This window comes from Pimephales promelas, chromosome 4, assembly GCF_988280905.1.
Source record: "Pimephales promelas chromosome 4, fPimPro1.hap1.1, whole genome shotgun sequence".
In the NCBI taxonomy this organism is placed as follows: Eukaryota; Metazoa; Chordata; class Actinopteri; order Cypriniformes; family Leuciscidae; genus Pimephales; species Pimephales promelas.
Window position 1 is genome coordinate 34,368,789 of NC_142772.1, and position 27,928 is coordinate 34,396,716.

The 27,928-nt window shown below is 37.8% G+C and overlaps 1 protein-coding gene across 1 annotated transcript in view; it reads left to right on the forward strand.

The window, feature by feature from the left end:
* Positions 1 to 27,928, forward strand: part of whrnb (whirlin b) — a 51,520-nt gene that overhangs the window by 8,717 nt on the left and 14,875 nt on the right. Inside the window, exons 2-5 of the mRNA XM_039659785.2 lie at positions 8,153 to 8,371; positions 12,195 to 12,320; positions 21,776 to 21,984; positions 24,338 to 24,377. Of these exons, the coding sequence (XP_039515719.2) occupies positions 8,153 to 8,371; positions 12,195 to 12,320; positions 21,776 to 21,984; positions 24,338 to 24,377 (594 nt within the window). The remainder of the gene's footprint in view (positions 1 to 8,152; positions 8,372 to 12,194; positions 12,321 to 21,775; positions 21,985 to 24,337; positions 24,378 to 27,928) is intronic.

The window sequence follows — 27,928 nt, forward strand, 5'->3', positions numbered from 1 at the left end:
TTTATGAGATGATTGTTTGCTTGTGAGGATACATAGTAGCCCTGTTTTTATTGAAACTGAATTGAAATGACTGATTTTAAGGCAAGAACCCATAAGCGAGACCAAAAGCAATTGAAAATGGTTATTATCCATGCATAGCCTTGAAGGTGAGAGGCAAATTTATCTGGTCTCTTATTTACCATATTACCTAGCCAGTTCTATGTGCTAAACTATTTTTTTTTTTAATCTAATTCTTAACCCAATACATTTCAGATCAGAAAAAGCTGCCTCTACCTAAATGAGAATGAAAAGAGCTTTCTGTATTTTTCTAAATGGTGCATTTCAATGTGAAACTCTCTTGCTGTTTAAGGATGTTGTCCACTCTGGTCTGTCAGATGCTGAATAAAAAACTAAGGAAGAGCCTTGCTGAATTTATAGTTTACTGACAATACTGTCGAGACAAAAAACAGAGTTTTAGCAGACCTGTAGTCTTGTGTAATGACACATATGAAAGACATGGGAAGTTTGTGTTGTTGCTATGATTGAGTAGATTCATAGTGGATTAGAAGTGCATACTAAATACTGAATATATTTAGATTAAATTAGTCAGTCCGCCAGTTAAGAATTTTGTATAGCTTTATTGTTGGTAAGGCAATTTGTAAAAAGACTCAGGCAATGCAGTGGACTTAAAGATCCTAGAACAGTTTTCATTTCTTTCTAACCAAGGTCTTTCAAAGGAGCGGGAGTTGTGCAGTGGTAATTGTTTGGGAAAATGATGTCAGAATATATGGTTTGAATGGCTGTCAATTGAAATTTTTTTTTTTCTATACATAATATACAATAGAATAACAAAGTGCTGTAAATGACACATGGATATGTTTTATGCAAATCAGATGAGAAGCATATCAAAAGTATTGTGAGCATTGCATTGTGAAAGACAATTCATTCATATGAAAGGTATTTCTTTGATGACACACTGATTAGGTGTGGTAAAAGGTGAATGTGTAATTTTGTGCGTTGTGCGTAGTCAATTTAACATGTGATTACGTGTTTGAAAAAACAGACTTTTTGATCTGGATTGAGTTTTGTACAGTTGTGAGGTTTTTACAACATACTTGCGATAATAGTACCAAAGCGAAAAAATAAAAACTGTATTCGCTTGTCTTCTCACTGTGTTGCCACAGTGAATGAAACAATAAGTAAATTGTATAGCAAATATTGGCAATCTAGGTGACTCGGATACGCTCTGTGATTCTCAAATCACTTCTTTTAAAGTATGAGGAGAGTTGGAAATAAATAAATCTCTCTTGTTCTTCAGGCTTCAACCTTTGTGTAATAAACTCCTGTTGGGCAGGTTTGCCATGTTTTTTCAACTAAAAATGAGCATACAGTATGTAGTATGCCTTCCCTATGAACTTAACATGTTTATATTTATCTCACCAAACTTTGATGCCTTCAAACTTTTCAAGTGAGATATTTGTGTGCCTCCTTGGAGGCACACGGTCTTCTCTTGACCTTTTACATTCTGGGTCTTGAAACTTAAAAAGTTCTCCTTCAACACAGATTTGCAGAGAATGAGTGACATATGAAGAAGTGAATGCTTTGCAAATGAGAACAGAATTGAAACTGAGAGAAAAAAAAATGCTCTTTTAATGGCAGGTTTAGTGCTTTAATGTCCCTAAAGATCTTTATATAAGATATTTAGTACCATCAGAGCGTTTTAGTGATAAACTAATCTGACAGAAGGATGGCTGAAAAAGTATGTTCAAAAAGTTCCTCATGTTAAAGAGTGAAGGATGTTTTCTTGATATTTTTTCAGTGTTGTGCTTCAGACCTAGTTTTTTACTGTTTAATGGTGTTTCTAGGTCTGATGTCTTCAGGGGGTAGTGCACATATTGCAAAGCTTTCACGGATTGCTCTGGAACTGTCCACTGATCCCTGTGGTTTAGAACATTGAAACTGCAATAGAAAACATTGTGGTTAATTATTAATCCCCTGTAAAACTGAATTACAGTGCTGTTTATACCCTGGCTTGGTTCCAGCCAGACCACAAACCATAACACCATTTTATGGTTTCTACAGATTAAAGTGAGCAATGCATCAGAACATCAGAGTTGTACACCTCAAACGCTCAGGGTTGTTTATGGTAATGAGCCTTTGGTGATATATCTTCTAATAGCCAAAAGCACCTTGTTCAAGCACTTTCTGTTCCATGCACTTTGCTTCTCTTTCCCGCTAAAGCGATACACTGAATATGAACAGTAGCAGAAGTTTAGAATAGCAGCAAAATAGATTGATAGTTTTGCTAAAACATTGCCGTTTTTTTTTATCCGGCATACACATATGACTCAGAATGTACAAATAAACATGTTTTTTTTTTTTTTGCAAGACTTTTTTTTATCTACGTCTAGCATTAGTAATCACCGTGTTAAGAGACCATCATCATAAAGAGTGTTATTATGGGCAAGGAAAGATAACCACTTATTAATAATGAATGGCTGAGTGAAATCTTATTTACAAGTGGAAAACTACATTTTAGAATGCAGAGCTGCCGAGTTGTGAAGTTGAAATTTATTTAAACATTACTGTAACATTAAAGGACAAGTTCAGTATTATACAATTAAAGCCCTGTTTTAAGATCGTTTCTGATGAAATAGAATGGTTAAGATTGTTTTTTAGACAGATGCTGTTATCCAGAGAATTTTCAGTTTCTGTGGTTGCACCCCCCCAGCTTCACAATGGTTGCATTGGTACATAGGAACAATCCTTTATAAATCGCATAAAACTTTAGTTTACAAAGACGTGAAACTCACCGAGTTAATCATTGTTTGAATTCGCCAGAACTAATTTGCCGAAATCAAAACCCAGCCGGACAGTAGAAGGGATTTGCCGTTAATACGAGTACGGATCCAACCAGGAGCGACCAGACAGCAGGATTCATTTCGCAAATCAAACAATGATTTTTCCCAAAAGAATAATTTATTCTCAATTTAGAGTTTGTTATTCATATGGCCTGATGAGCATGAGGGTGGGCTGTGATTGGATGCTGACCGGTGTTGTGATCATTCTCATGTGTTGTGTTGCTGTTGTCAGTGGTTAGATCAGCTGAGCGTATCCATCAATAAACGGGACAAGTGAGGTCCCGTAGGGGACAAATAAATTAGGCCCAATATGCACGACGTCCCGGCTAATACGGGACAGTTGGCAACCCTACTGTAGAGCTGCTTTGAAACAATTTGTAATGTAAAAAGTGCGATATAAATTAAGATTTTAATACCGTGTAGCCAAATAAGTTGTACAAATTTATGATTTTTAATTTGTATATAGATATTTGATACACTGTACAAAACACAATGTGAAACGATTATTTATTAACGCTTTTTCTAAAGTTATGTTTCCGAATTCAGTGACGTGTCGTAATAACATATGCCCAAGACCTGCATAGTCCCAAACCTTTTATTTGTGACTATCCTGAACTGTGAATGAAATGTGGCAGACTGAGAAAAATATAAAAGCAATTCATGTGTATATGTATAACATTTAACCCTGGTTTCACAAACAAGGCCTATTTAAGCCTATTGCAGACTAAAAAGAAATGCATGTCTGAGCTTATTTAACTGAAAGCAACTTGCTCTGACATACCTTAAAATTTCACTGACATAAAGCACGTTTATAAAAGCTACTTAAATGTTTTAATTGAACTAAGGTCTAATCCTGGTTTAAACTAAGCCCTGTCTGTGAAACCAGGCATTTGCTTGCAATACATAAATTGTGTTTCGTTGGAATACACCAAATTGTGAATGAACATCCATAGAGAAAAACACCTTTTGCTTCCATGATGCTGTATATACAGCATCTACCAGTAGGGGCAAACATGGCTATGCTAACTAGCCAAACCTTGTCCATTTTGGTTGTAAACTTTTCACCATCATTTTAAAATCCTTTTACTGTCAGTTTTATATATTTGCGACCGTGGAAACAGATTTGCATTGCTTAGAATGAGGAAGCAGACCTGTCTATGTTAAAAGCGGTGAGATCATTGTCTAGTAATCGCCAGCTGTGCCACCACTCATTATATCCAGGTCACCACAGGTCTCAGTGGGTGTCTGTTTCGGGTGGCTGGAAAGGAGCGTAGAATAGGATTGTTATACATTCTTATCAAAAGAAGGCTGCGTCTGTTGAAGCTCAGCACAGAAATGTCAGGTGTGTCCTCTGCCTCTATGATGAAGAGACACTGGCTTATGGTTTATTCACTAAAGCCCTGTCAGACATTTTCACTCTCACTCTCCCTCTCCTCTCTGCCTACATCTCTCTGTTTCGCATCTTTTGTGTTTGTTACTCTCTTGCTGAAGTTTGAAGAATTAGCCTCAGACTGGTATGTTGGCTCTGGGAGGCTGTAGGCCCCAATATACACTCACTTAGGGGTAAAAAGGAGTTGTTGAATCGTGGATATTTTTTTTCCAGGATTCTTTTGAAGAAAATCTTGGTATCGTATAATGTGCTGCTTTAGCTCAAATCACTGTAAGACTGGAGAAACTGGAAGAGTTATGCATGTAACCGTCATTCCCTGAGTAGGGAACGGAGACGTTACGTTGGATGATGACAAATGGGCTTTCGCTTAGAAAGCCTATCGACTTCGAGTATACAAAACGAGCCAATGCCAAAGAAATGCCATGGGTCTGCAGAATTTGCATAGCGCATCTCCTCCTTACCTCGTGGGTATAAAGGAGGACGCCGACAACATGCAGATATGTTTCTTCGCTGAGGAGCCGAGACTGAACTCAGGCGATCCCCACGGTACAATGGAAAGTGGCAGGGAACGAGGGTTACATACGAAACAGAGACGTTCCCTTTCGTTGTCACTCTGAGTTACGTTCGATGACGACAATGGGGTTACCAGTCTAATCACGCCACCTTCACAGCTGTCTTACAGTGCCTTACAGTGAGATCTCTGTCGTGAGACTAGCACGGACGAAGGACTAGCACAGAAATACCACGGTAAACTGGGGAGCATACCTCATATGTCAGAGAAATATGCAATTAATGCTAACCCAGAGGGGGGGACTAAGAGAATAGACATATGACCCAAAGGAATGCATATGGAGAACAAGGGGTGTCCAGACGCAGGTGAAATAGTTAAACACCAGGTGGCAAGGTGACTTGCCAAGGGAAAGACACTCAGAGAGGCTTACAGTGGGAATACACATGTGGGGGTCGCTCAGGGTAGGGACCTCATGGGAGGCACCTAGCCAATGCACAGGCAATGGACACTGGCGTCGACGTCAGGAGATCTGTAAGAACTCGGGGCTTTTGGAGAAGCTAACCTGAGGAGAATATCGCAGGTATCCAGTCCGTGGAGTGGAATGACAAACAAGCAAAGAAACCTGAGTGGGTCCAGTACTAGCTGGTTGAAGCGAGTACTGTACATGAGAGGACACAGGCTCCACTCGGAGATTGTAGAATCTGGTGAATGTATTGGGTGTTGCCCAGCCTGCAGCTCTGCAGATGTCTGTTAGCGAGGCGCCATACGCTAGAGCCCAAGACGAGTGCTGTCACACCAAGGGGGCACGGTCAACCTTGCTGCTGGTATGCCAAAGCAATGGTGTCCACTATCCAGTGAGACAGCCTTTGCTTGGAGAGAGCCTTTCTCTTCAGCTTCCCACCATAACAGACAAAAAGCTGGTCTGAGGTCCTGAAACACTGAGTTTTGTCTACATAGGCGCGGAGAGCACGTACTGGACAGTGCCAAGGCTGGGTCTGCCTCCTCCAGGGGCAGCGCTTGCAGGTCCACCACCTGGTCCTGGAAGGGAATGGTAAGAACCTTGGGCACATATCCAGGCTGGGATCTCAGGATCATGTGAGAGTAATCTGGCACAAATTCTAGGCATGCTTCGTCAATGGAGAATGCGTGCAGGTCCCCTACCCTCTTGATGGAGGCCAATGCAACCAGGAGCGCTGTCTTCATTGACAGGAACTTAAGCTCCACTGATTGCAAAGGCTCAAGGGGAGCACTCTGCAGGGTAGTAAACAAACTATTTAGCTCTTTTAGCCGTACGGTGGGAATTCCATTCCAATAGTAGCTATATTGAGCTGTGTTTCGCTCTTTTAAGCTCTAAATGGAGACTACATCTGCCATTTTTAGTGCAACCATTTCTCCAATTTAAAGTCTCCTCCCTGTATAACCTCTCTGGTACTGTATGGTTAACTAGTTTGAAGTTTGATGAAATGATCAATCTTTGGGACATCTGAAAAACCAGTTATTTTGGAAAATACATTTTGAACCCTCTTACTCTTTCTCAAGATAGAATAATGTGACTCATCCGCTGTACATCCACACAGCACCGAGTCTCTCTCTTATTCTGCTATTCTTACTCAATGGCTCTAAACTCCCCACATTCTGCCTGTTATGTAAGAGATCTGCTCGGTAGCTCTGTCCGTGCTGTTGTTTTAGCACACTGAGGTGTTGTTATGTAGCTGACCACATTTGGTCAAGTGCCCCATTCAGAGGCTGCAGATGAAGCGCTCCACACAAATCTACAGGTTTGGTGCTTATATATTTTTAGCCCCCTGCTAAAAATACGAGTTTTGCTCAAAAGTGTTTGTGTGAGCGGTTTTAAACCAGGGCACACATGCCATTGTTCATAATCCATGCAGCAGCGGTTCGAAAAAGCAACGCTGAATGTGTTGTTCCGCTCCAATTAAACATTTATGTTAATCTATGTAGATCCAGGTGCTTCTCTGTGAGCGAGCCAGAGGGATTTCATTCACTAGCATGGCTCTGGCTGCTCAAACATTTATGCAAATGAATGCTTTTTGTCTTGATTTTGAGAAGCCTTCTGTAGATCGATATGTTCTGCAGATGTCTGTATTTGTTATAAATGTCCTTACTTGTAATCTTTGTAGTTTCTATGCAAATATTGTAATTCTTCTTAGTCTGGATCATTTGAAGTCAGTGTCACAAACTCCAAAGAGAATCAGTTGCTATTGTTCATGTTCTATCTGTAGCACTGACTCAAGCTAGCCTGCCTCTCTATACCTGTCTTTCTCTTTATTCTCCTTTTTTTGTCTGCTTTTAGAAAGTGAAATCTGTATCTGCAGTCGGACTGAAAAACATTTAACTCCCCACCCCAATGAGACATCCAGCTGTCAGAGAAGGATGTCTGTGGACATTTTCAGGGATGAGAGCAGTTCAGGGATGTGGTAGGACTGATTTACATGACTGGAGCCAATCCACAAGAGACCTGCACTAGAGTCAGGGAGATCTTTTTTTGGACTTGTTTGACTTGTACAGGCCATGAATGGAGAATTGACTCTCCAGGAGGTCAAATCACTATGGAGTCTTTAGGAGAAGAATATTACAGCTGAGATATAACCCAGCTTTTGTTTTAAAGCTGCAGTGTGTATAATTTTAGCTCGAATGTAAGCATTTTCAATGGGTCATTTGATTTTTATTGATCAGCCACTATAACTAAATTCAATTGTTTACAATATTCAATGAACCCAATCTATGAATTCCTTTTATATTTTTTATAATTTTGTGTATATTTGTATGTATGTATTTGTGTAGTTTTTATTTTATTATGATTTCTTTTAATTAGATTTCAAATGATTCCACCACGCCTGTTCACTGTTATGTTGATTACACCCTGCGTTTATTAACCCTCGGTTTTCTCAGTTCTTGTTGATATTATTGTGTAGTCGCCCTGTTGATTTGTCTCCTGTGTATTCTTTTTGGTTATTAATAAGACTTTTGAAATTCATTCTGGTTTGTCCATGTTCATCTACATGTGACAGATTCTGTTTCTGATTCTGACAATTCTGTTAAAACTCTATACTATTTATATAAATAAATCAAAAATAAAATGCAAAAAAAGTCTATCATTATAATTATAATTATAATGTACAATGTATAAAATGGATAGCCTATACAATATGATTACATTATTATTGTTCTTAAAGATAAGCTTTAAATGACTGTTAGATGACAGCAAATGTAATCTTTTTAATGAATTAAAAATATCTAATATTATGTAGCACTATTAATGAATAATTGTGGCAAGGGGTAATCATTTCTGTGTACATATGAAGTAAATTACTTTTAGAGAGATATCTTCTTCAGTCTCCTTTTGGTCGCTTCCTTAATTGTCCTCATCTATCGGTTTTCTGTTCACAGGTGTTGAAAGGTTCTAAGAAGCTCTCCATGTCAGTCTGTTCTATGGGGCGGATCCCAGGTGGTTATGTGACCAATCACGTGTATACATGGGTGGACCCTCAGGGCCGCAGTGTGTCCCCGCCCCCAGACCTGGTGGACCAGCGTGGCGCTGGAGGAAGACACTCGGACATCCAGCAACTTGGACACACACACATACGCCACGAGGATGCCGAGAAGAAGGTGAGTGTAAAAGAGAGTTCATTATGACAGATTAATTGGAACTTAAGGCAATTTAAAATTCAGAGCGATGTTGTAAGTGCTAAACATCTGAGTCTTTTCCCTATACGTTTTATTTCACTCAGTTTATTCAAATTAAAAATGACAGTTCTAACAAGTGTAGAAATGAGTGTAATGCCTCAATGATTCCTTTGCTAACTGCCAACCAGCTCTGCAGGTTTTTTTCTCTATAGGTGCATTAACACACACACACACACACACACACACATTCATCAACTTTGCTCAATAAGCCCTTTCACCTTCATCCCAAATTCTGCCTCTTCAGCTAAAAACACCCAAAGGACAGCAGTCACCCATCACCACACTGCCAACAAGGTCCAAAATCGTTGCCACCAGATGCGAGTTACAGTACGAAATACAACGTCTGTCATGACTCAAGTGACTAACAACTTTTATCCCAGTGAAAAATGTATCAGAGGTTTTTATTGCATATCTAAAAGTTTTTCCCCCCCCCATATATGTGAAATAAAAGTATGCTTAGAAAAATCACAATATGCCAGATTCTTTTGTGCAGTTCTGGTAAAGAAAGAAGATAAAAATACTGTAGCTGGCAGATGTGGAAGTTAATTTTATACCTTAACAGCCCTTAAAACCATCTGCAAACTTAAAAAACCATAAACTTATACACAGAAATTTTCACTCATAATAACTCATAATAATATTTTCACTCTAAACTCCAGACAATAGTTAATTCAACAACAAAAACTGTTTGTTTCTTGAGATTTGATTATGGATGGCTCGAGATAGCCCTAATTACAAGCACTGACAGTGATCTATTTGTTTTGGATGGAGGCAGTGGAGCATGTTAGCTGCAGAGCTGTTTTGACTTGGTTTTGGGGCTGCTGATAAGAGTATTTCAGGAACATTTTAGGCCAGACTCACCTGAAATGATCTTCATGTCAGTGTGATTTATATGACCTATCTGAATTATCTGGGTTCAGATGAACTAGCCAAATCCATTACCCATTTATCACACAACATGCAATGCATGATGTATAAACACGAATGTTTGCTTACTAATCTATTCCCGTTCATAATATATGTTTAATACAGTTTTTTTCACAATCACTTCACTATTTTCAGAACCTTGATGTCATTTTTCACAACTCTCTCACAAAATGCACATTTTTCATGAAATCCTGAAAGTTTCAAGATAACAAGATTCATTGTCGCCAATTAGTGTGGAGCATGAACCAATTAGACTACAATATCCATGGATGTATAGCCTAATATTATATATGTTTACTTTGATTCCAATAAACCTACAGTATGTTGTGATTGTACTGTAGTGTTTTGCATCAATATATTACACCCTTTTTTCAATGATTCCAATCAACATTAGACAGCCTGTGTTACAAGTGATAACCATTTTGAGTTTTGTGTCTAGAGTTTTGAAAAATGACATCAAGGTTCTGAAAATAGTAGCAAAGTGATTTTAAAAACCTGTAATATTTGTAGCACTCTCTGCATTGCTGACCTTTAATGTTATGAGATGCTATGAATTCAAACTAGAACCTTCCAGTAAGCAGCCCATTAGGCTACATCAGACACATGGCAGAAAAGGTCAGAAACTGGCTGCTTCTTCTGAAACCTTTCATTTTGCTACAGATTCACAAATAATCTACCCTCATAGTTAGTCTGAATAAAGCTGAGGACAATTATACGTAGCTGGGAATCCGTTGATTGTTTTAGTGCTAAACGATACGAGACAAATGAGATCTAATAAAACATAATCACCACTAAGATCAAACATGCAGTCAAGTCCACAGAGGGGTAATAAACAAAGCTTTATTTGATTTGTTGATAATTGTGCATTGGGGTTTGTCGCAGTGGTTGGTTGTGCTGAATTCCAAACTTGAATCTTATTGGTATTTCATTCAGCTCGAACATCACTAGAATTCTGATGGGTGGGTGAGTCAGTTTATAGTGACCTCCTCTTCATCGCCTCAGCATTTACCTTTAGTAATGGGGCATAACTGACAAGCAAAATGAAGTGTGCAATCACATTATCAACTCAGGGGTAAATATCCCACCCACTCTCTCATGTCCTACGTGCAGTGGTGGAGGAAGTACTGAATCTCAGTACTTAAGTAAAAGTACAAATACCCAGATAAATATTTACTTTAGTAAAAGTAGAAGTAACACAATGACAACCATACTTAAGTAAAAAGTAAAAAGTACTTTATTTTAAATGTACTTTAAGTATTAAAAGTAAAAGTACTTGCATAACAATTAATTATCTTAATGTCTATTTTCTAATGATTAATAAAACATTTAATTCTAACTCATTCAACCTAATAGCCTACTCCTATAATGATGTTCAATAATGATGGAAAAAAATGTCACCATTTCTGAAACAAGCTTGCAATTAGGCAATATACACATCATGCTTATCCTTACTATATGTTAATAACTATGTTTGGCAGTAAACGCGATTAATTTATGGTGTAATTCTGAACCTCTTGGCTTGCCATAATCCTAACCAAACCAAACATATATTACACACGGTGTGTTTCCTATGCACGTAAAAACAAATTTTCGCGTATGAGTTGCATGATAAACACACTGCGTGTGAGACGCATTTAGTGTGACCGGGTTGATATACTGTATCTATGGCAACCAAACGTCACTGGTAAGACAAATGTGCAACGAACGGACGGTCAGATTACGTTTTGGCAGGGGAAAAACTGATCAGAAAATGTAACGAAAATGTAACAGAAGTTGTAGAAATGTAGTGGAGTAGAAAGTATAATAATTGCTGCAAAATGTAACGAAGTAAAAGTAAAAAGTAGGCACTATTTATCGTACTTAAGTAAAGTAAAGATACATGAAAAATGTACTTAAGTAAAGTAACGCACTATTTGTACTTCGTTACATTCCACCACTGTCTGTTTAAAGAGTTAGATACCTGCTGCTTGGAAGTATGTCTAAAATATACAGCAGTGTGGTCTTTCATTTCTCAATACATGCGCAATATAGTCTTGTCATTGTATGGGTGATTCTTAAATTTTAGTCACTTCATGTCCCAGTTTTTAACTTTTTGTTTTTGTTTTATGAATGTCACATTAAACTTCCATAACTTTATCAAATTATGTCAAATGTGTGAAAATATCATTTAATTGTATCTATTTATTAAGGTGCCAACTACTGTATAAAATAACCCATAGCAAGACAAATGAGTCGGCACAATGCCTTTTAAGCACAATGCCTCATTTGGAATTGGGAAACTGTGGCTTTTTCCATTACCTTCAGAATAAACAAGTAAATAAATAAATACATTACGCATATATTCACTGTTTGATATTGTTAGTGAACAAATCAGTAAGAGTCACAGAGCCAAAAGTGCCCAAATTTAAAGAAACACCCATATTTGTGTCCAATTACAGTTGTACATAATACAATTATACATACAGAATAAATATAATACACTTTTATAGATATGAAAGTGTGATGAAATTGTGTAAATCGGAAGTTTGGAATCTGAAATAAATCTGTCTACAATTTGTAGCTGTGATTTAAGCATTGAGTCCAACGGAAACTCTAGCATTATCTGCAAGTTTTGAAATGTTTATGACAGACTCACCTCATTTGTATAAAGTTTAACTTTTTGACACTCGCAATTCTTTCTCCGATGTCAATTCCGCAATATCCCGTGGGAGCCATAGTGCTCAGTTCCTGTAGAGAAGGAGCTTTGCTATTGTGAGGACTTGTTAGTGTATCCATAAACAAGTGAAACGAACAATATATTTGTGTGTGTGCTCCCCAGGTGAACATCTCACTGGATGACGGGCGATCTTTGGGTCTGATGATCCGTGGGGGTGCTGAGTATGCTCTGGGCATCTATATCACCGGAGTGGACCGAGGGTCTGCTGCAGAGTACAGTGGACTAAAGGTAAAATGTCCGAGAAATATTTATTTATTTATTTAATATGGACATAGCAATAACATTGGACGAACCAGATGCATTCTTTAAAGTGTAATAGCACATGTGCTAATTTTCAACACCTGTCCATAGGGGCTTTTACTACAGATAAAAACACATTATAAAACAAGACGAAACAAATATCACAATCCTTTGTCCCTTGACTGGGACGTGAGCTCCATTTTACATTCTAAATTACAGCATAGCTTCTCTTTTGGGTGGGAGTAGTGTGCAGTGATTTGTTACTAATGTTGTGAGGGACTCATCAGTGATCAATCAATAATGAATAAAGTGGAAAACAACTAATTTACTGAGTGCAAAATCCACCTGACATCTGACAGGAAAGTTAATGTTTGAAACTGCAAGTCATTGTGTTTTGACCAGGAATATTCTTCACCTGCTTGCTTAAACGAACACATTGTTTCGGACATGTTGACATCTGATTTTAGTTTTTTGAAAAGCTGCTAGCGGCCAAAAGTGTTGCTGGGGTTCGGCATGACCACATTTAGTGTGTCTAATTAAATTTGTGGTGTGAGTATATTGGTTGAGGCGGCCCGTGCCAAACTGGAAAATGTGTAAACAAAGCAGCACTAAATCCAAAGCCGGCCTCATAAAAGATTGAGCGAGCTCTTAACATTTTGGCATTAATACACGGACAGAAAGATGAAAGATGCTTCTTCTTTCTCGAGTCAGCTGCATCATCATCATAGCATCAGTTTGCTTTAATATGCTGAGATTAATTGTTTTGCTCATAATAATCAATTGTTGGTTTTTTGTTTTGTTTATTTCACATGACATTATCAGTCCAGACTTCTTGCTCAGCCTTTGTATCCTCATGTGCTTGAGTAATTCAGTGATTGGGCTTCAGCAACTACTGCCTCAGAGACGGATAAATATTTTACATCACATTTTTGTTAATGCAGCGCCATGCTTCTGCATGTCTACAACTTTTCATTTGTATTCTCACTGTTTTATTTCATGGCAAAAATAATAACAAAGGGTTTATTTGTAATCGTCTCATGTCAGGACTGGTGTTTACTTTTGCTGGTGATAATGAATTAGATATTTCTTATAATTTGGCAGGATAGTGAGACAACATAACATTAACATTGTCTTGTTGAATCAGAATGGTGATATTCTGTATCTGGACAGAAATGACGAGTATCACTAATCTGAAGACGTAAATGTAAAGATTTTAAACGGGGATGGTTAGCCTAGGTAAAACTAGAACATCTATACACCAGCATGGTCAATGTTTTATAGGTTAACATGGCTGTTGGTAACACCTTAGAATAATGTATTTGGTAACACTTTACAATAAGGTTCATTTATTAAACATTAGTTAGTGTATTAACTAACATGAACTAACCACGAGGAATACATGTGTTACTGTTTTTGTTAATCTTTATTAACGTTAGTTAATACAAATTAACTAACATTAACTCAACGCCTGCGATATGTTATGGCGCCGTTTTATTCATAAACAATATTTATATTTAATATTTATATTTAAACAATATGAATGTAAGCCAGAGGAGAACTGGCCCCCGACTGAGCCTGGGTTCTCCCAAGGTTTTTTCTCCATCCAATCTGATGGAGTTTGGTTCCTTGCCACTGTCGCCTTGCTTTTGGCTTGCTATGAGCTTGCTCAGTTGGGGTTATTTAGTGTTTAGCAATGTTGTTGATCTGTGTTGTGCTACTTTCATGTTATCAGTGTGAAGCTGCTTTGATACAATCCGTATTGTGAAAAGCGCTATATAAATAAATGTGACTTGACTTGACTTGACAAATCCAGCTGTTCATTGTTTGTTCATGCTAGTTCTACCAGAAAGACTCGGGAGAATAAATACTGTAACAATAAATGCATTTATTGATAGCCCAGCAAGCAATAAAGTTTTTTGGCGTAGGCCTCGTCCATAGCTTGCAATCCGAGGGCCCGGACTCTGCATTTCCTGCCTGAAGAAGAAGGCAGGGGTGCAGCCGACCCCCCTGGGAGGTATAGGAAGAGACCATCCTGGTGGTGTTGGGGAGGATGGAGGGGAAGGAACCATCTTGGAGATGGTGGGGAGGATGGAGGTAAATGAAAGCGTCAGCATCTGCAAACTCAAACATGTGTAAGTACCTGTCTTTCATACCGCAAGTATTGGACACGATTGGATAGATAAGAAGGTAATAAGTGATGTAGCAATTGAGTCTTTAAAGTTTTAGTAAATGTTGAAATTACCAAAGATTAACAAATGCAGAAGAAGTATTGTTCATTCTTAGTTAATGTTAACTAATGTAGTTAACTAATGAACCTTATTGTAAAGTTTTAGCATGTTTTTTATTAATAGGTAAATGTTCAGAAACTAATGCAGGAAATGTGAGTGGAACTACACTGACACTTATGCTACTATCAATAACTAATATAGAAAAAAGACTTTTCAAATCAGTAAGTTATATGAAATTTAGGACTGAAATAGTTCGATATTAGTTAATCAATAATTACACTCTAAAAAATGCTGGGTTGTTTTAACCCAACTTTGGGTCAAATATGGACAAACCAAAACGTTGGGTTAAAAAATAAATTACAAAATTTAATCCAATGGCTGGGTTTGTCCATATTTGACCCAAAGTTGGGTTAAAACAACCCAGCAGTTTTTAGAGTGTACTAATTTGGCCTAATTAATAGCTATCTACGACCAATTAATTACTAATCACAACATTATTGTTTGTCTGAGACATAATCAGTCATCCTTTTTACTCTGAATATAGTCATAAAATTCATCACTAGACTGTGTTGTCTAGTCACTCTCAAGGAACTACTAGTGATCTGGACCATTGATTACATATTGATTACCTGTTTACTCCCTGGCGATAGATGCTGCAATTAAACCATCTGGCTACAAAGAGCATCTTTCTCTAATAACGTCCACTCAACAATTACATATATGATGATATTTGATTATTTTACACCCAGCCAATGTGTTAGCATTTCTTTTTGGAGTGCTCTTAATGGCTTAAAATGAATAGTTACAGATATTGTTCCCTGTCTGCTGTCTTTGACGTCACAGCTCAGGATAGTCGCTAGTGGTTTGAGACTGTTTTTGTGGTGCCATTAGCCGATCAGGGCTGTCGTAACATTTTCTGTTTCATTTTCCTTCTGCTCTAGAGCAGGGGTTTTCAAAATGGGGTATGTGGAAGATGGAAAGGAGTGCTAGAGGATCAATTATATGTTTTTATATTGAGTTTATTTAGATACATATGATAACTATTATATTATGACTACTCTTGAAAGGTGAAAAACATTTTTGTTTGCTGATATTTTGATCATTGTATAAAAAATTGCTCTTGCACAACCAAGACGTACAAAAACACTTGCACTTATACTACATGCTATGAATGTCACCGAAATTTCTACCTCCGTACAGCAGCTTTCCCAGAAGTAGCTGGAGACGGCCCTATTTTTTTTCATTTAATTGCATAATGCAATTATCGGCCCCAATAATTATGAGTTTTTCTTAGAGGTGGATTTGAACCTTACTGCATTGCACACATAAATCTCCCACTGGGCTCAGCAGTGTTCTGTGTGGTGCGCAACTGTTGATGTACTGCTCTAATGGAAAGTGGTGGTTGAGATCAGGAGATGAATGATTGACTGCTTCTTATTTGGAGAGGCTTTTCATTTTGCTCTCTCTATAATTGTTTGGGTTTTTGTGAAAGTTTGCTTCTTCATTTGAACCTCTCATCAGTGGACTAGAGCTTCCACTCCAAAATGAACCCCTCCAAACCTCAGTCTCCTCTTCAATAAGAAATTACGAAAAAACTCTCTTTCTTATAGTTGTTAGAAGCAGAACTAAATAAAAGCCTGGAGATGAAAGGACTCTATACACACTTACCATGAATGAAGCTTGATTAAAGTTTATAGAGATGTGAGAATCAGAGGTAACGGTTTTGTTGTGTCTTAATCAAAAGATTTATTGTGCAAGAAAGAAAAAAAAAAGATTACAAATAGAAAATATCAGAAATGATCTTTCAGAAATCATTCTAATATGCGGATTTGGGGCTCAAGAAACATTTTTTTATTATGAATGTTGAAAACAATGGTGTTGCTTTTTTTTTCTAGAAATCATGGCACATACAGTATTTTTCATGCTTCTGTGATGAATAGAAAGTTCAAAAGAACAGCATTTTTAAAATAAAATCTATGTACAAGTATTATATATGTATTTATATACCTGTATGTATTTATTTATTATTATTGATAAAATATGTTTTAGCATACTGACCCTATTTCTGAAAGATAATGTGTATGTAATATAGTATAAAACAGTCTGCCTCACTGACTATGTTTACATGCAGCCAATAACCTGTTCAAAACCGGGATATTAGCAATAACCCGGTTGAGAACAGCCATGTAAACACCGGCAAAAACCCGAATATGCTCATATCCCGGATTTAAAAACCGGGATATTATACCTGTGGTACCCCTTTTCTAACACGAATTTTTGGTCTTGTAAACGCGTGTCGGCATATCCCCATAGTGATTTGAGTACTGCGCATGTTCTATTCGCAAGGAATCTTGGTCTTTTGAGTAGAGAAACTTCTCGGCGCATACAAAAATCCGCACACAGTATGTCGGAAGTAAACATGGCGAGACGCAGCACAGCATACTTTTGGAGCGAGTTCAGTAACGTTACCAGCATCAAAGCGCAAACAAAGGCGATCGCTATCTGCCCCGAACTATTCATTATCCGCGTGCTGCTGTTGTTGTCTTTGGATACAGGAAGAAGAATCGGAAAATACGCATATTGCGTCTTAAGGTTGTCCGTACGTCTAGACGCTAACCACGCGTTTCTGTTTACATCGGGATATTGCAATTCCATGTATAAAGGAGAAACTCTCTCTGCTCACGCATGTAAATGGGAAATTTGAACCAACCATAACCCGAAAATTGACTGCATGTAAACGTAGTCAATGTAGACATTTTCCACAAAAATGTTGGATCCTTCTGCAAAACTATGCCCTTTGAACTCATTCCATAATTCCTTGCTTCTGAACCGCATTTCACTTCAAGCAGCCACCCTCACTCTCAGTCTTTTCTCTGTCTGCTTAACTCAGAGCCAGGTAAATTAAACTTCAGCTCGCTGGAGGTAAAACTGACTGATGGCTCGGCATCTGTCCCATCTGCATAGCTCAACACTGGGCCTAATTAATGTCCGTTCCCCTTAGAGATGAGCTGGGCTCACCTGGATCTGTGGCGGATGTCCGTCAGACACATTTATCTGTACTGCTGCCGGTGTCCAGTGCATCTGTAGCTGACGGATGTGTGAGGACCGCACAATGTGTTTTTATATTTGAGTGAGGACTCTAAAGCCTGTATAATAGCTTTGTTTTAGTCTTTTATGGTGGTTTCATTTAGATCCACCAGGAGAAAACTGCCAGAGGCAACCAATGATAAAAAAAAGCTTAAAAATTGCCTACTAAGAAGCCTCACAAGAACTTAAATCAGTCATGTCAATAGTAATGCACAGTTATTGCTACTTAATGTGTTAAAGTGTTCATAAAGTAGAATGATGCAAAATTAAGCTCGCTTTCTCTGCATGGACACATTTGCTTTAACACATATACTGGCCCCAAAATGTCAGGGGCTGTACAAAACATTTTATCTTACCACTAAGAGTTCTCCTAAATAGCAGAAAAAGTTATTTAGTAAGAGTTTCAGCGTTTACCAAGGAACCAACAGATATTGCAGATGTCATTAATTCAAGATCTTAAAGTACAACATAATTCGAGAATTTATTCTGACTCAGGGGGAATCAGAATGCCATACTGACTGATGAGAGGAGGTGCTGGGGATGGAGGATGGTAATTAGCTCCTGAGAAACGCGATAGCTACTGATAATACTGAAGGAGCTTATACGTGTAAACAGTGATAGGTGTCGTATAGGTAGACATGGATCAGCTGAGCATCACCTGATGCGAGCTTGACTAACACGACCTGCCAGAACTGACACTATGCTTAATTTACGGTGGGTCATGTTAGTCAAGTTTTCATCAGCTGTCTCAGCTTTTCCACGTCTACCTATAGGGATATCACAGCATCCATATACGTATATTTCAGATTTGTCATTCTGATTCCTCTTTGAATTACAATAAATTCTAGAATTATGTAATTATGCGCGGACAACTCTCACGGGTTAACGAGCACAGGTGGTAGCCCTTAATCCTATTAAAGACACACAAGAAAAGAGAAAGAGAGAGAGAGAAGAAAAATACACATGCACATAACACTCCCGGTATGTTACAGACACACAATGAATTCGTCCTTGGACGTATTACTCCTTCTGGGAGTAAAGAATGATCCTTGAGTCCCCCCCCCCCCCCCTTATCTATCACTATCTCTCTCAAACAAAGACACTCTCTCTCTCTCTCTCTCTCTCTCTCTCTCTCTCGCTCTACTCCAGTGAGTTATGGTGCATTATAGCTGCTGACTCTACTGCATGAAGAACGTGTGCACCGAGAAGAAGAAACAGATGCACATCAATAACTAATTTCTCTTTATTATTTCTCGTTTGCTAAGAAGAACAAAAAGAGGAAATAAAGTGGTTTGGTTTGCACCAGGTGTGGAAGACATGTTGGGCAAACAAAAATCACATTAGTCAATAATTTTAATTTATTTATTTTTTTTTTACAGTAAAAGGAACAAGCATCTCCAAGGTAATTTTCTCTTCTTAAAGGGGGGGTTGATTGTGATTTCACTTCTTTCATTTTACATAGTGTGTAATGTTGCTGTTGGTACATGAACAGTATCTGCAAAGTTGCAGCGCTGAAAGTTCAGTGTAAGCAGAGATATCGTCTTTTAAAAATCAGGAAGTATATTGCCTACAAAAACGACTCGATTGGGACACCAGCTGGGTTTTAGACGTCACTAACCCATATATTTACATCAACCCCTCCCTCCGGAATATGCAAAAAAGGGCATGCGCATATTTCTGCGGCACGTCGAGTGTGTAGTGTTCACCCAGCTGTCAAGTCTTCTGTGTTCGAGCTCCCCACGGACACTGTACTTCGTCAACAATGGATACAATTTATGTTTGATTATGTTCCTGAAAATGCCGATCGTAATTTAGCTCTCTGTGCTGCGCATTTTACGAGAGACAGCTTCCAGAATCTCCACAAATTCAATGCCGGATTCAACAAGAAACTGTTACTACTGTAAAACATGAAGCAGTTCCAACTTTAAATCCAGAGGAAGCAGTTGTTGGGCCACAACCTCTAAGTAGGCTAAGACTAAATCATTTTAAATGTATTTTCATGTATAATTCCAGACGTAGCCTTGTGTTTTATTTTTTTTTCAAATGCCAGCGCTGGCTTCATAGCCACTAGGCTACTAGTTATGCTATTTTGTGTCTACGACAAATGCGTACAAACATTATGGACCTGAATTTTGTATAAGTACTAATGTTGTAAATGTATTTTTCATGTATGCTTTATGACGTTATTTTCGATTTGATCAAGAACATAAACTTGCCAACGCTGTTTGAGTATAACATTAGTAGCCAGTCAGTTGCTATTGTTAGATGCTATTGTGTAAAACAAACGTGTAAAAAGTTTTAAAAAATGTAGCAAATTATCATTCAGAAACGTTTAGTAAGAGCCGTGTGTGGTGAGGTTCTGCTTGACTCTCTTCATCACGGCTTTCTCGGTCTGATTCTGCCTCAAACTGACACTGCAGTCTCGACACATATTTACATCTGGACCGGAGTTCATGACATGCACGTTTCGCCCGTAAAGGTAATGGGCGTTAATCTTCCGGACAACGTGAGCGACATTTTAGCCAATCACAACACACCGGGCCAAACTAACCAATCTGAGCCCACTGCCTGTTTCTGAGGGAGTGGTTTCATAGAATCAGGAAGTCAACCCCTCGTTTGAGGACAGAGGAGAGCGCGGCTGACAATAAAGGTGAAGTTTATGAAAAATAAGACTTTTAAAAAAAGAAAAAACAAGAATGCATGTTATATTGCACCCCATAAATACAATCATGCAAAGAAAAAAAGCAGTCAACCCCCCCTTAAGGAGTGTCCCTAAAATGTCAAAAGAAGACAACCTTCTCTCCAGTTTAAAGACTGGTTTGCACTCCAGAAAACTGTATCAGATATTTCTCTCTCTCTCTCTCTCTCTCTCTCTCTCTCTCTCTCTCTCTCTCTCTCTCTCTCTCTCTCTCTCTCTTTCATCTCACAGAACTTCCATCCATCATTTAGAATTTGTCTTGCTCAGTCAAACGCTGACAGGGTATTTATTTTATACATAGGCCTCATGAAAAAAGTACAAGTCTTAGTTTAGTAGAGTATGCATCAGACTTGAAATGCATGAAATATGCTGTAAAACAACAGACTCCAGAAAAACAAAGTTTTCACTAAACGGTTACAAAATGACTGTGCTTTTTTTTATCCATGAAATGGACTGGAAGAACAGCAGAGAGGTGGAAAAGTGGAGGAATGTTTAGGGTGGAGGAGTATATAGCCTGCATACACACCCAATGTATTACAGCCTCACCTGTACAGTTTATCAGTGCAGAAGTTTGTCATGCTGTAAGAAATAGTTTACCTATGAAAATGTTGTCATTATTTAGGCCTAAATGATTTAGTTTTGATTTGATAATCAAATGACAGCAAATAGGTTTGATAAGATATGAGGGAGAGTAAATTATTTCAAGAAAGAATTTCAATTATTTTGGTAACTAATGAATTTATGAAGGGAGATTGATGGACAACAACTGCTCAGAACTGAGAGTTTTTCATGAATGATGTCCATTTCATTGATTTGCAGAACATCACTAATAATCTGCTTTGGTGAAGTAGGTTTAATGAGAGCAGATTGAGCTCTTTTATATGTGGCTTGTAACTGAACATTGTAACTGAATCATTTCCAGTCAATGCCTCCCTCACCTCATCTGTCAGTCCGTTATTGAGGGAATTCATGTAGCACCTCATTTCTGTACACAAGATCCATTGGATCCAGATCTAAGGGGTGGAGATGGGTAGGATTAGGTATATGTAAGGTGGGAGGAGTTGGATCTGGATCCAATTCCTCCCCCTAGGAGTTCATGTTCTGCAGTGACCATCTCAGGAATTTGGTAAAGAGACAGAGGATATTCATAAATGGCTGTCTACCTACCACAATTTACAACAACAATTGCTATTGTGATACATTTTAAATTATCTCATGTACAAGTCATGCTGAAAGGATGGCTTGTTTATCATTTATAAGGCTTAATTGAAATTTCTATGCGTGATTTTGCTGTCAGCTCTTTCAAACAGGTTCCTGTTTTGCGTGGGCTCTGCACTTGTGTGCCTGGCATTGTTGCATTCATTTAATTTAGTCTCATCTGGAGTGTTCAAAGCTCTATCTAAAGTCTCTCTCTTTTTCCATCTTTGTAGGTAGGGGATCAGATTCTGGAGGTCAATGGACGTAGTTTCCGGAGCATTTGTCACGATGAGGCCGTGCAGATCTTGAAGAATTCAAGCCACATGCTGATGACCATAAAGGACGTGGGACGGCTGCCTCATGCACGCACTGTGGTGGATGAGACCAAATGGATCCCTAGTGCACAGATTGCTGAGAGCTCGGCCAATAGCAACACCCAAAGGTGAAGCTTCATTATTTTTTTTTTTCAATAGGGAACATTTTATTGGACATGTTTTTCTCTTCCGTAGCTCGTCTTTGGATCTCAAGAGACTTAATTAAGGTTTCATTTGTGATTCATTTAAAGCTGAAGTACGTTATTTAATATGCCACCAAAATGGGATTATATCATCAAATGGAATTGCTAACTCAAACCATTGGCTAGTGTTGCTGTGTCTTGCTGTTTGGGCTGAAAAAAACTGCAATGCTTTGATAGAGCCACAGAGCCACTCGCTTATAGTATAAACTTTGCCTCAGATGTTTCTCCCAAGGGTCCCCAAGAGAGATAAAAGCAGACATAAATGAGACAATTGTTGACCTACAGTGAGAGTGTAGCACTATAAAATTGTATGCCATAGATGTCATGGATGTAATGCAGTTTTGGAGGCATTTTAAAGGATTAGTTCACTTTTAAAAAAACTTTTGATGATAAAACTCACCCCCATGTCATCCAAGATATCCATGTCTTTCTTTCTTCAGTCAAAAAGAAATTACGTTTTTTGATGAAAACATTCCAGGATTTTTCTCCATATAATGCACTTTACTGGTAACCAAATGGTTCAAGGTCCAAAAGACCGTTTCAGTGCAAACTTTTCGTGACTCTCCTGTTCGAACTCGTTTATCAAAATGAACGAATCTTTTTTCGTGTCATTTGGTTCATTCAACGAACGAAATGAACGAATTGACTCTGGAAAAGATTTGTTAATTTTTTGATGAACGAGTTCGAACAGGAGAGTCACGAACGCGCATCACAGAACAGAGCAAGGCGACCATTTGAGCTTATTAAACTTAAACTTTGTTATTTTTTTTAAATGAGCGATCGTTTCATTTGATAAGACCCTTATTCATCGCCTAGAATCATTTAAAGCCCTTTGAACAGTTTGCACTGAAATTGTCATTTGGACCTTGAACTGTTTGGTTACCAGTAAAGTGCATTATATGGAGAAAAATCCTGAAATGTTTTCATCAAAAACCTTAATTTATTTTCAACTGAAGAAAAAATGACATGGATATCTTGGATGACATGGAGGTGAGTAAATTATCAGAAAAAGTTTTTTTTAAAGTGAAACTACTCCTTAAATACAAATATTTGGTTCTTATTGTCTCTGATTTTTTTTTAATAAAGTCTCAAAGTGTACAGAGATTGTTGAAAGCTCTTCTGAAACTCTATAAGAAATGCATGAGAGATTACTAGAGATTTCTCGGTATTGTATCCATTTTCTCCTTGGATGGATTCTCGCTTGGATGAAAACTATTAAATAAAATTATTTGAGCTAACAATATTTAATGATCTTTTACCTAATGTAATTTAGACAATTATTTGGAAATTATTTTCTTTCCATTACCGCTCCACTTTATGCAGTATTCAGCTTTCCTCTGAAATTCAGCTGTGGTCTCGTTCCTTTACTAAATTATACTCAGGTCAGTGAGTCCAGTCATACATATTGTAGGATTGAAAGAGGGAATCTAAATATAGCAGTAAGATGATTTTAAAGCTAGATATAGACGCTATTGTTAGATGACGTGCCCTAGGCAGTTATGGTTGAAGTTTATATGCTAGGGATGACAGTACTATGACTCACAGCAGGGATCTCGTCTCTCTTGGAAATGGGCTGATTGGGATCTCTGGAGGGTGTGCTCATTTCTAAAGTGCTCCCCTGGAAATCCGGCAAGGTGCCTTTTAGTTCTACGCTTCATTAGTCTTCTTTTCTAAAATCTGAGTAAAACTACATTTTGATCATTGGAGTCTGGATTTTCCTTCGTATCTGCTCATGACAAGGGCACTGCGGGATATGAAACTCAAATATTTCAATGTATAGCCCGTCGGCCATCACAAAATGATCCCATTCATCGTGATCAGTACCTTAATGTGAAGTACTTGTTATAGAATACTTGCCAAATACATTTATTTTACATTAAATATTAATTTGAAATTATTTTATTATCTTACTGGCCATAAAGCTAATAAACAATAGTATATTATAATAGTAAACCTACCTGCATAGCAATAATATAACAATGTACCAATATTATAATATTAATTATTAATCTGCTATCCAAGTTACTTTTTTCTGCTATCTAACCTTGTTGATTCACAACATGGTGCCAATTAGGAAAAGAGAAATCATGAAGTGATACGAGAGATCTGAAATGATGGTGCAATGGACAACAGTTTTTGACTACTTTATTACTCATTGAGATTTCCTAATTAGAATCAAGTACTGCAGAAAGCTTTGTAATAATACAATTATTTTTTAGTTTGTTTATGCACTTTCAAATGTATTTATTCCATACTCAAATCCTCTCTCTTCTCACAGTGTTCAATCTGTAGATGTCGGCGCAGGAAGTTCAGGAAAGGTGAGGTACAAAATGCACTATAACATTTTTGAATTTGAACTGTTTAGATTTCATTGGAAGGTCCAGGGTTAATGTAACCGCATGCCATTTTATGGTTTCATTTCCAAGTAATGAGCCTAAGAAATAGGAATACAAAAAGCTAATATTAAGGTCAGTGTGATATTGAAAATATGAATGTATTGGCTTGACATCATATTCTTTTGCAATCTATCAGAGATCAAAAGCAATCAAGCTTTTTTAGTGTGCGAATTGAATAAACACGGCTATCTCAGAGCAAACACACTATAGCAACAACAACAACAAAAAAAAAAAAAACTGTGTGTGTACTTTGTGTCTATGCTAACAGTGTGTCTCATCACCACACATTGCACAGTTTATTGTCTTTTAGAGATTGTATCTGATGGTTGTTAATGGATTGTCTTTGCACAGCTGTAAGGCTGTGATCTCTGTCTTACGCATACACATCACTCCATTACTGAGTGCAAAGGACAGCTCTGAGCTGGGATACATCAGATTGCTCTCATTGTGTGAAGCATCTGTCTCATCTGCTGAAGACAGAGAGGAACACTTGCATTCTGCTGGGCAAATCAAAGCTCTCTAAGGGTTTGACTGGCCTTCCCTGAGCTTTGGAGCACACATGATGTTTATCCACATGGTGTGCTATATTTTATCCAGGGTGACTAAAGAATGGTTAGAGGGCCCCGTGGAAAAGAAGGTGACAGGGAAATTACAGCATCTTCCATTTTTTGATTGATTGTCACTTATTTAGTTCAATCTTCCATCTGAAAAATGGGCTCTTGAAGTGAATGTCTTCCTTTACTGGAAATGATTATGGAGTTTGATGCCAGGAGCTTACCTTCTCTTAACACTTTTCAATTCCATTTCCCATTCCGCGCATTCCAAGTCCTGTCAGAGGACTTTGGCACAAGCGCAGGAATTCTGAGACCCATTTATGTGCAAGGTGACCTACAGGATTGAGAAGGATCTTCACTGAAGTAGTATTATAAATATATAGAGGACTGAGCCATTATCGATAGCAGAGAAATAAAGAGACCTACAGGACTGACCTACAGCCCCACTCATACAGTGTTTAACAGTGATAATGAAGAAATATTTTTTTACGCTTATAGTTGTACATATTACTTTATGCTGTGGAGGAAAGTGATTTCTCAAACTTTGATGTCTTTCTTGAGGGTCCCATAATCATAGAATGCCTGAAATATCAGGGAAATCTTAAACTAGCATTAACAGTTATTAATAAATTAAATCAATAAATATATTAAAGGGTTAGTTCACCCAAAAATGAAAATTAAGTCAATAATTACTCACCCCCATGCTATAGCAAGACCTTCGTTCGTCTTTGGAACACAAATTAAGATATTTTTTATTAAATTTGTGAGGTGGATCACTGCTACATAGGATGCCTAAGGGATTGAAACTTGACAGCCCAGAAAGTCATTGAAGAAAATGTTTCAATATTCCATGTGACTACAGTGGCTCAAGTGTAAGTTTATCAAGCGACAAGAATACTTTTTGTGCGGAAATAAAAAAAAAAAACGACTTTATTCGACTATTCCTTTTCTTCCTTCTGGGCCTGAGACGAGGAAGAAAAGAGGAAGAAAAGGTATAGTCGAATAAAGTCGTTAATTTTTATTTTATTTCCGCACAAAAAGTATTCTCGTCGCTTGATAAACTTATACTTGAGCCACTGCAGTCACATGGAATATTGAAACATTTTCTTCAATGACTTTCTGGGCTGTCAAGTTTCAATCCCTTAGGCATCCTATGTAGCAGTGATCCACCTCTCAAATTTAATCAAGAATACCTTCATTTGTGTTCCGAAGACAAACGAAGGTCTTATTGGGTTGGTACAGCTTGGGGGTGAGTAATTAATGACTTAATTTTAATTTTTGGGTGAACTAACCCTTTGAATAAATAAGTAAAATGTTGGAAGAAATCAAGGAAATTGAATAGAGAATTGTTCTATCTGTGCTAGAATTTGCCTACCAAACCAGACCAGAAGTCTCACACCAAGCACCCGCACTAACCACTAAGGCTATGTTCACACTGTCTGTCCAAATCTATTTATTATTGTTTATCCGATTGGAATCTGTTCGTAAGAAAGCGTGTTTCATGTGATTTCTTTTGCCATTCACCGTCGCTAAATATGATCGGATTCCAATCGAATATCCACAAAAGTCAGGTTTGAACGAGGCTTGAGCGACAACTCTGAATCGTATATACACTTGTTTTTAAACACATGACGTTTTTCAGATAAATGTTTTTGTCAAATGTGCTTTTTTCAAATGAAGCCATCGATTTATTCAGAGAAGCCACTGTGTTCCCTCTCACATTAATTAGTTAGATAATTATTGTGAATTGGAGAGGAGGCATACTAATTCATCGTAACTCAGACGATGACAGTCAGAACTGCTTTAGGCTTACACAATTACATTTGATTGAGGACAGGAAAAAAGATGAAACATATATTAAGCGATAATATATTGGCTAATTTGTTGTTAATCCTTGTGCTAAAAAGGAAACATAGTCATCCTTCATTGTATCAAAGTGTGGAGTTAGGGAAGTGACATTACATCCTTTCCTAGAGCGTACAAAGTTAACTTAAAGGACAAAAGAGGAAAGATTGGTTCAGTGATAATCAGATCTTTTCTATGTTTTCTGGATTCAAATTGTATTTTGACTGAGTAACCGTAATCAGTTTGTTTAGCTTGTTTGGTGGCACGTAAATAACCCCTCTCAGTCCTAAACAAAATGCTTTAGGCTGGGCTGTCCGCTGCCCTCCCCTCCTGTCTCCTGCGCCTCAAGCTTGGCATGCTTTTATTTTGTTGGAATGAACCCGATGCTTCCATCATTCAGCGGGCAAGCGAGAGGGCCGTGTCCTTCTAGGCTTCACGGAACAGATACAATACAAGCTGTCCATCATGTGTAGCCCGAAGAATCAGAGCTTCAACAAGCCTAAGCAAACCACTTCACTGGGACTAATGTTGGTCTCTCAAAATACACTTGGTAGTTGAACACTATTGTGTACCCGTTTTTATAATGTTACAAAATATTTCAAATAAATAGTTCTATTAATCAAAGAATCCAAAAGAATATTGTAGTTTCCAAAAAAATATTAAACGGCAAAATCGATTATTTTAAACATATTTCACAATATTATTTTGATCAAAATAAACGGTGCCTTGGTGAGCATAAAAACAATGTTGTATATAAATAAATAAACTCCCACATATTGGTCTAGATTCTTTTATTGTCTAATATAATTCATCACATTATCATGACAAAGAGGATCTGCTTGATCTTCCTGTTCTTGACACAACTTCCTCAGTCCTGCATCCAGCTCTGAGTCATAACTCATTTTAATCAACAAAGTCATCCGTAGTCATCGCTATCGCAAAATTACTGTATATCACAATGACTATTTAGAATAGCTAGATATTTCTCAGTTCAGCAATAGTCCTTGGTGGAACTGAGACTGGTTATGTGTGTTTGTTGTGGGGGTATGAGTCTGTCAGCAGGGTGCTTAGCCT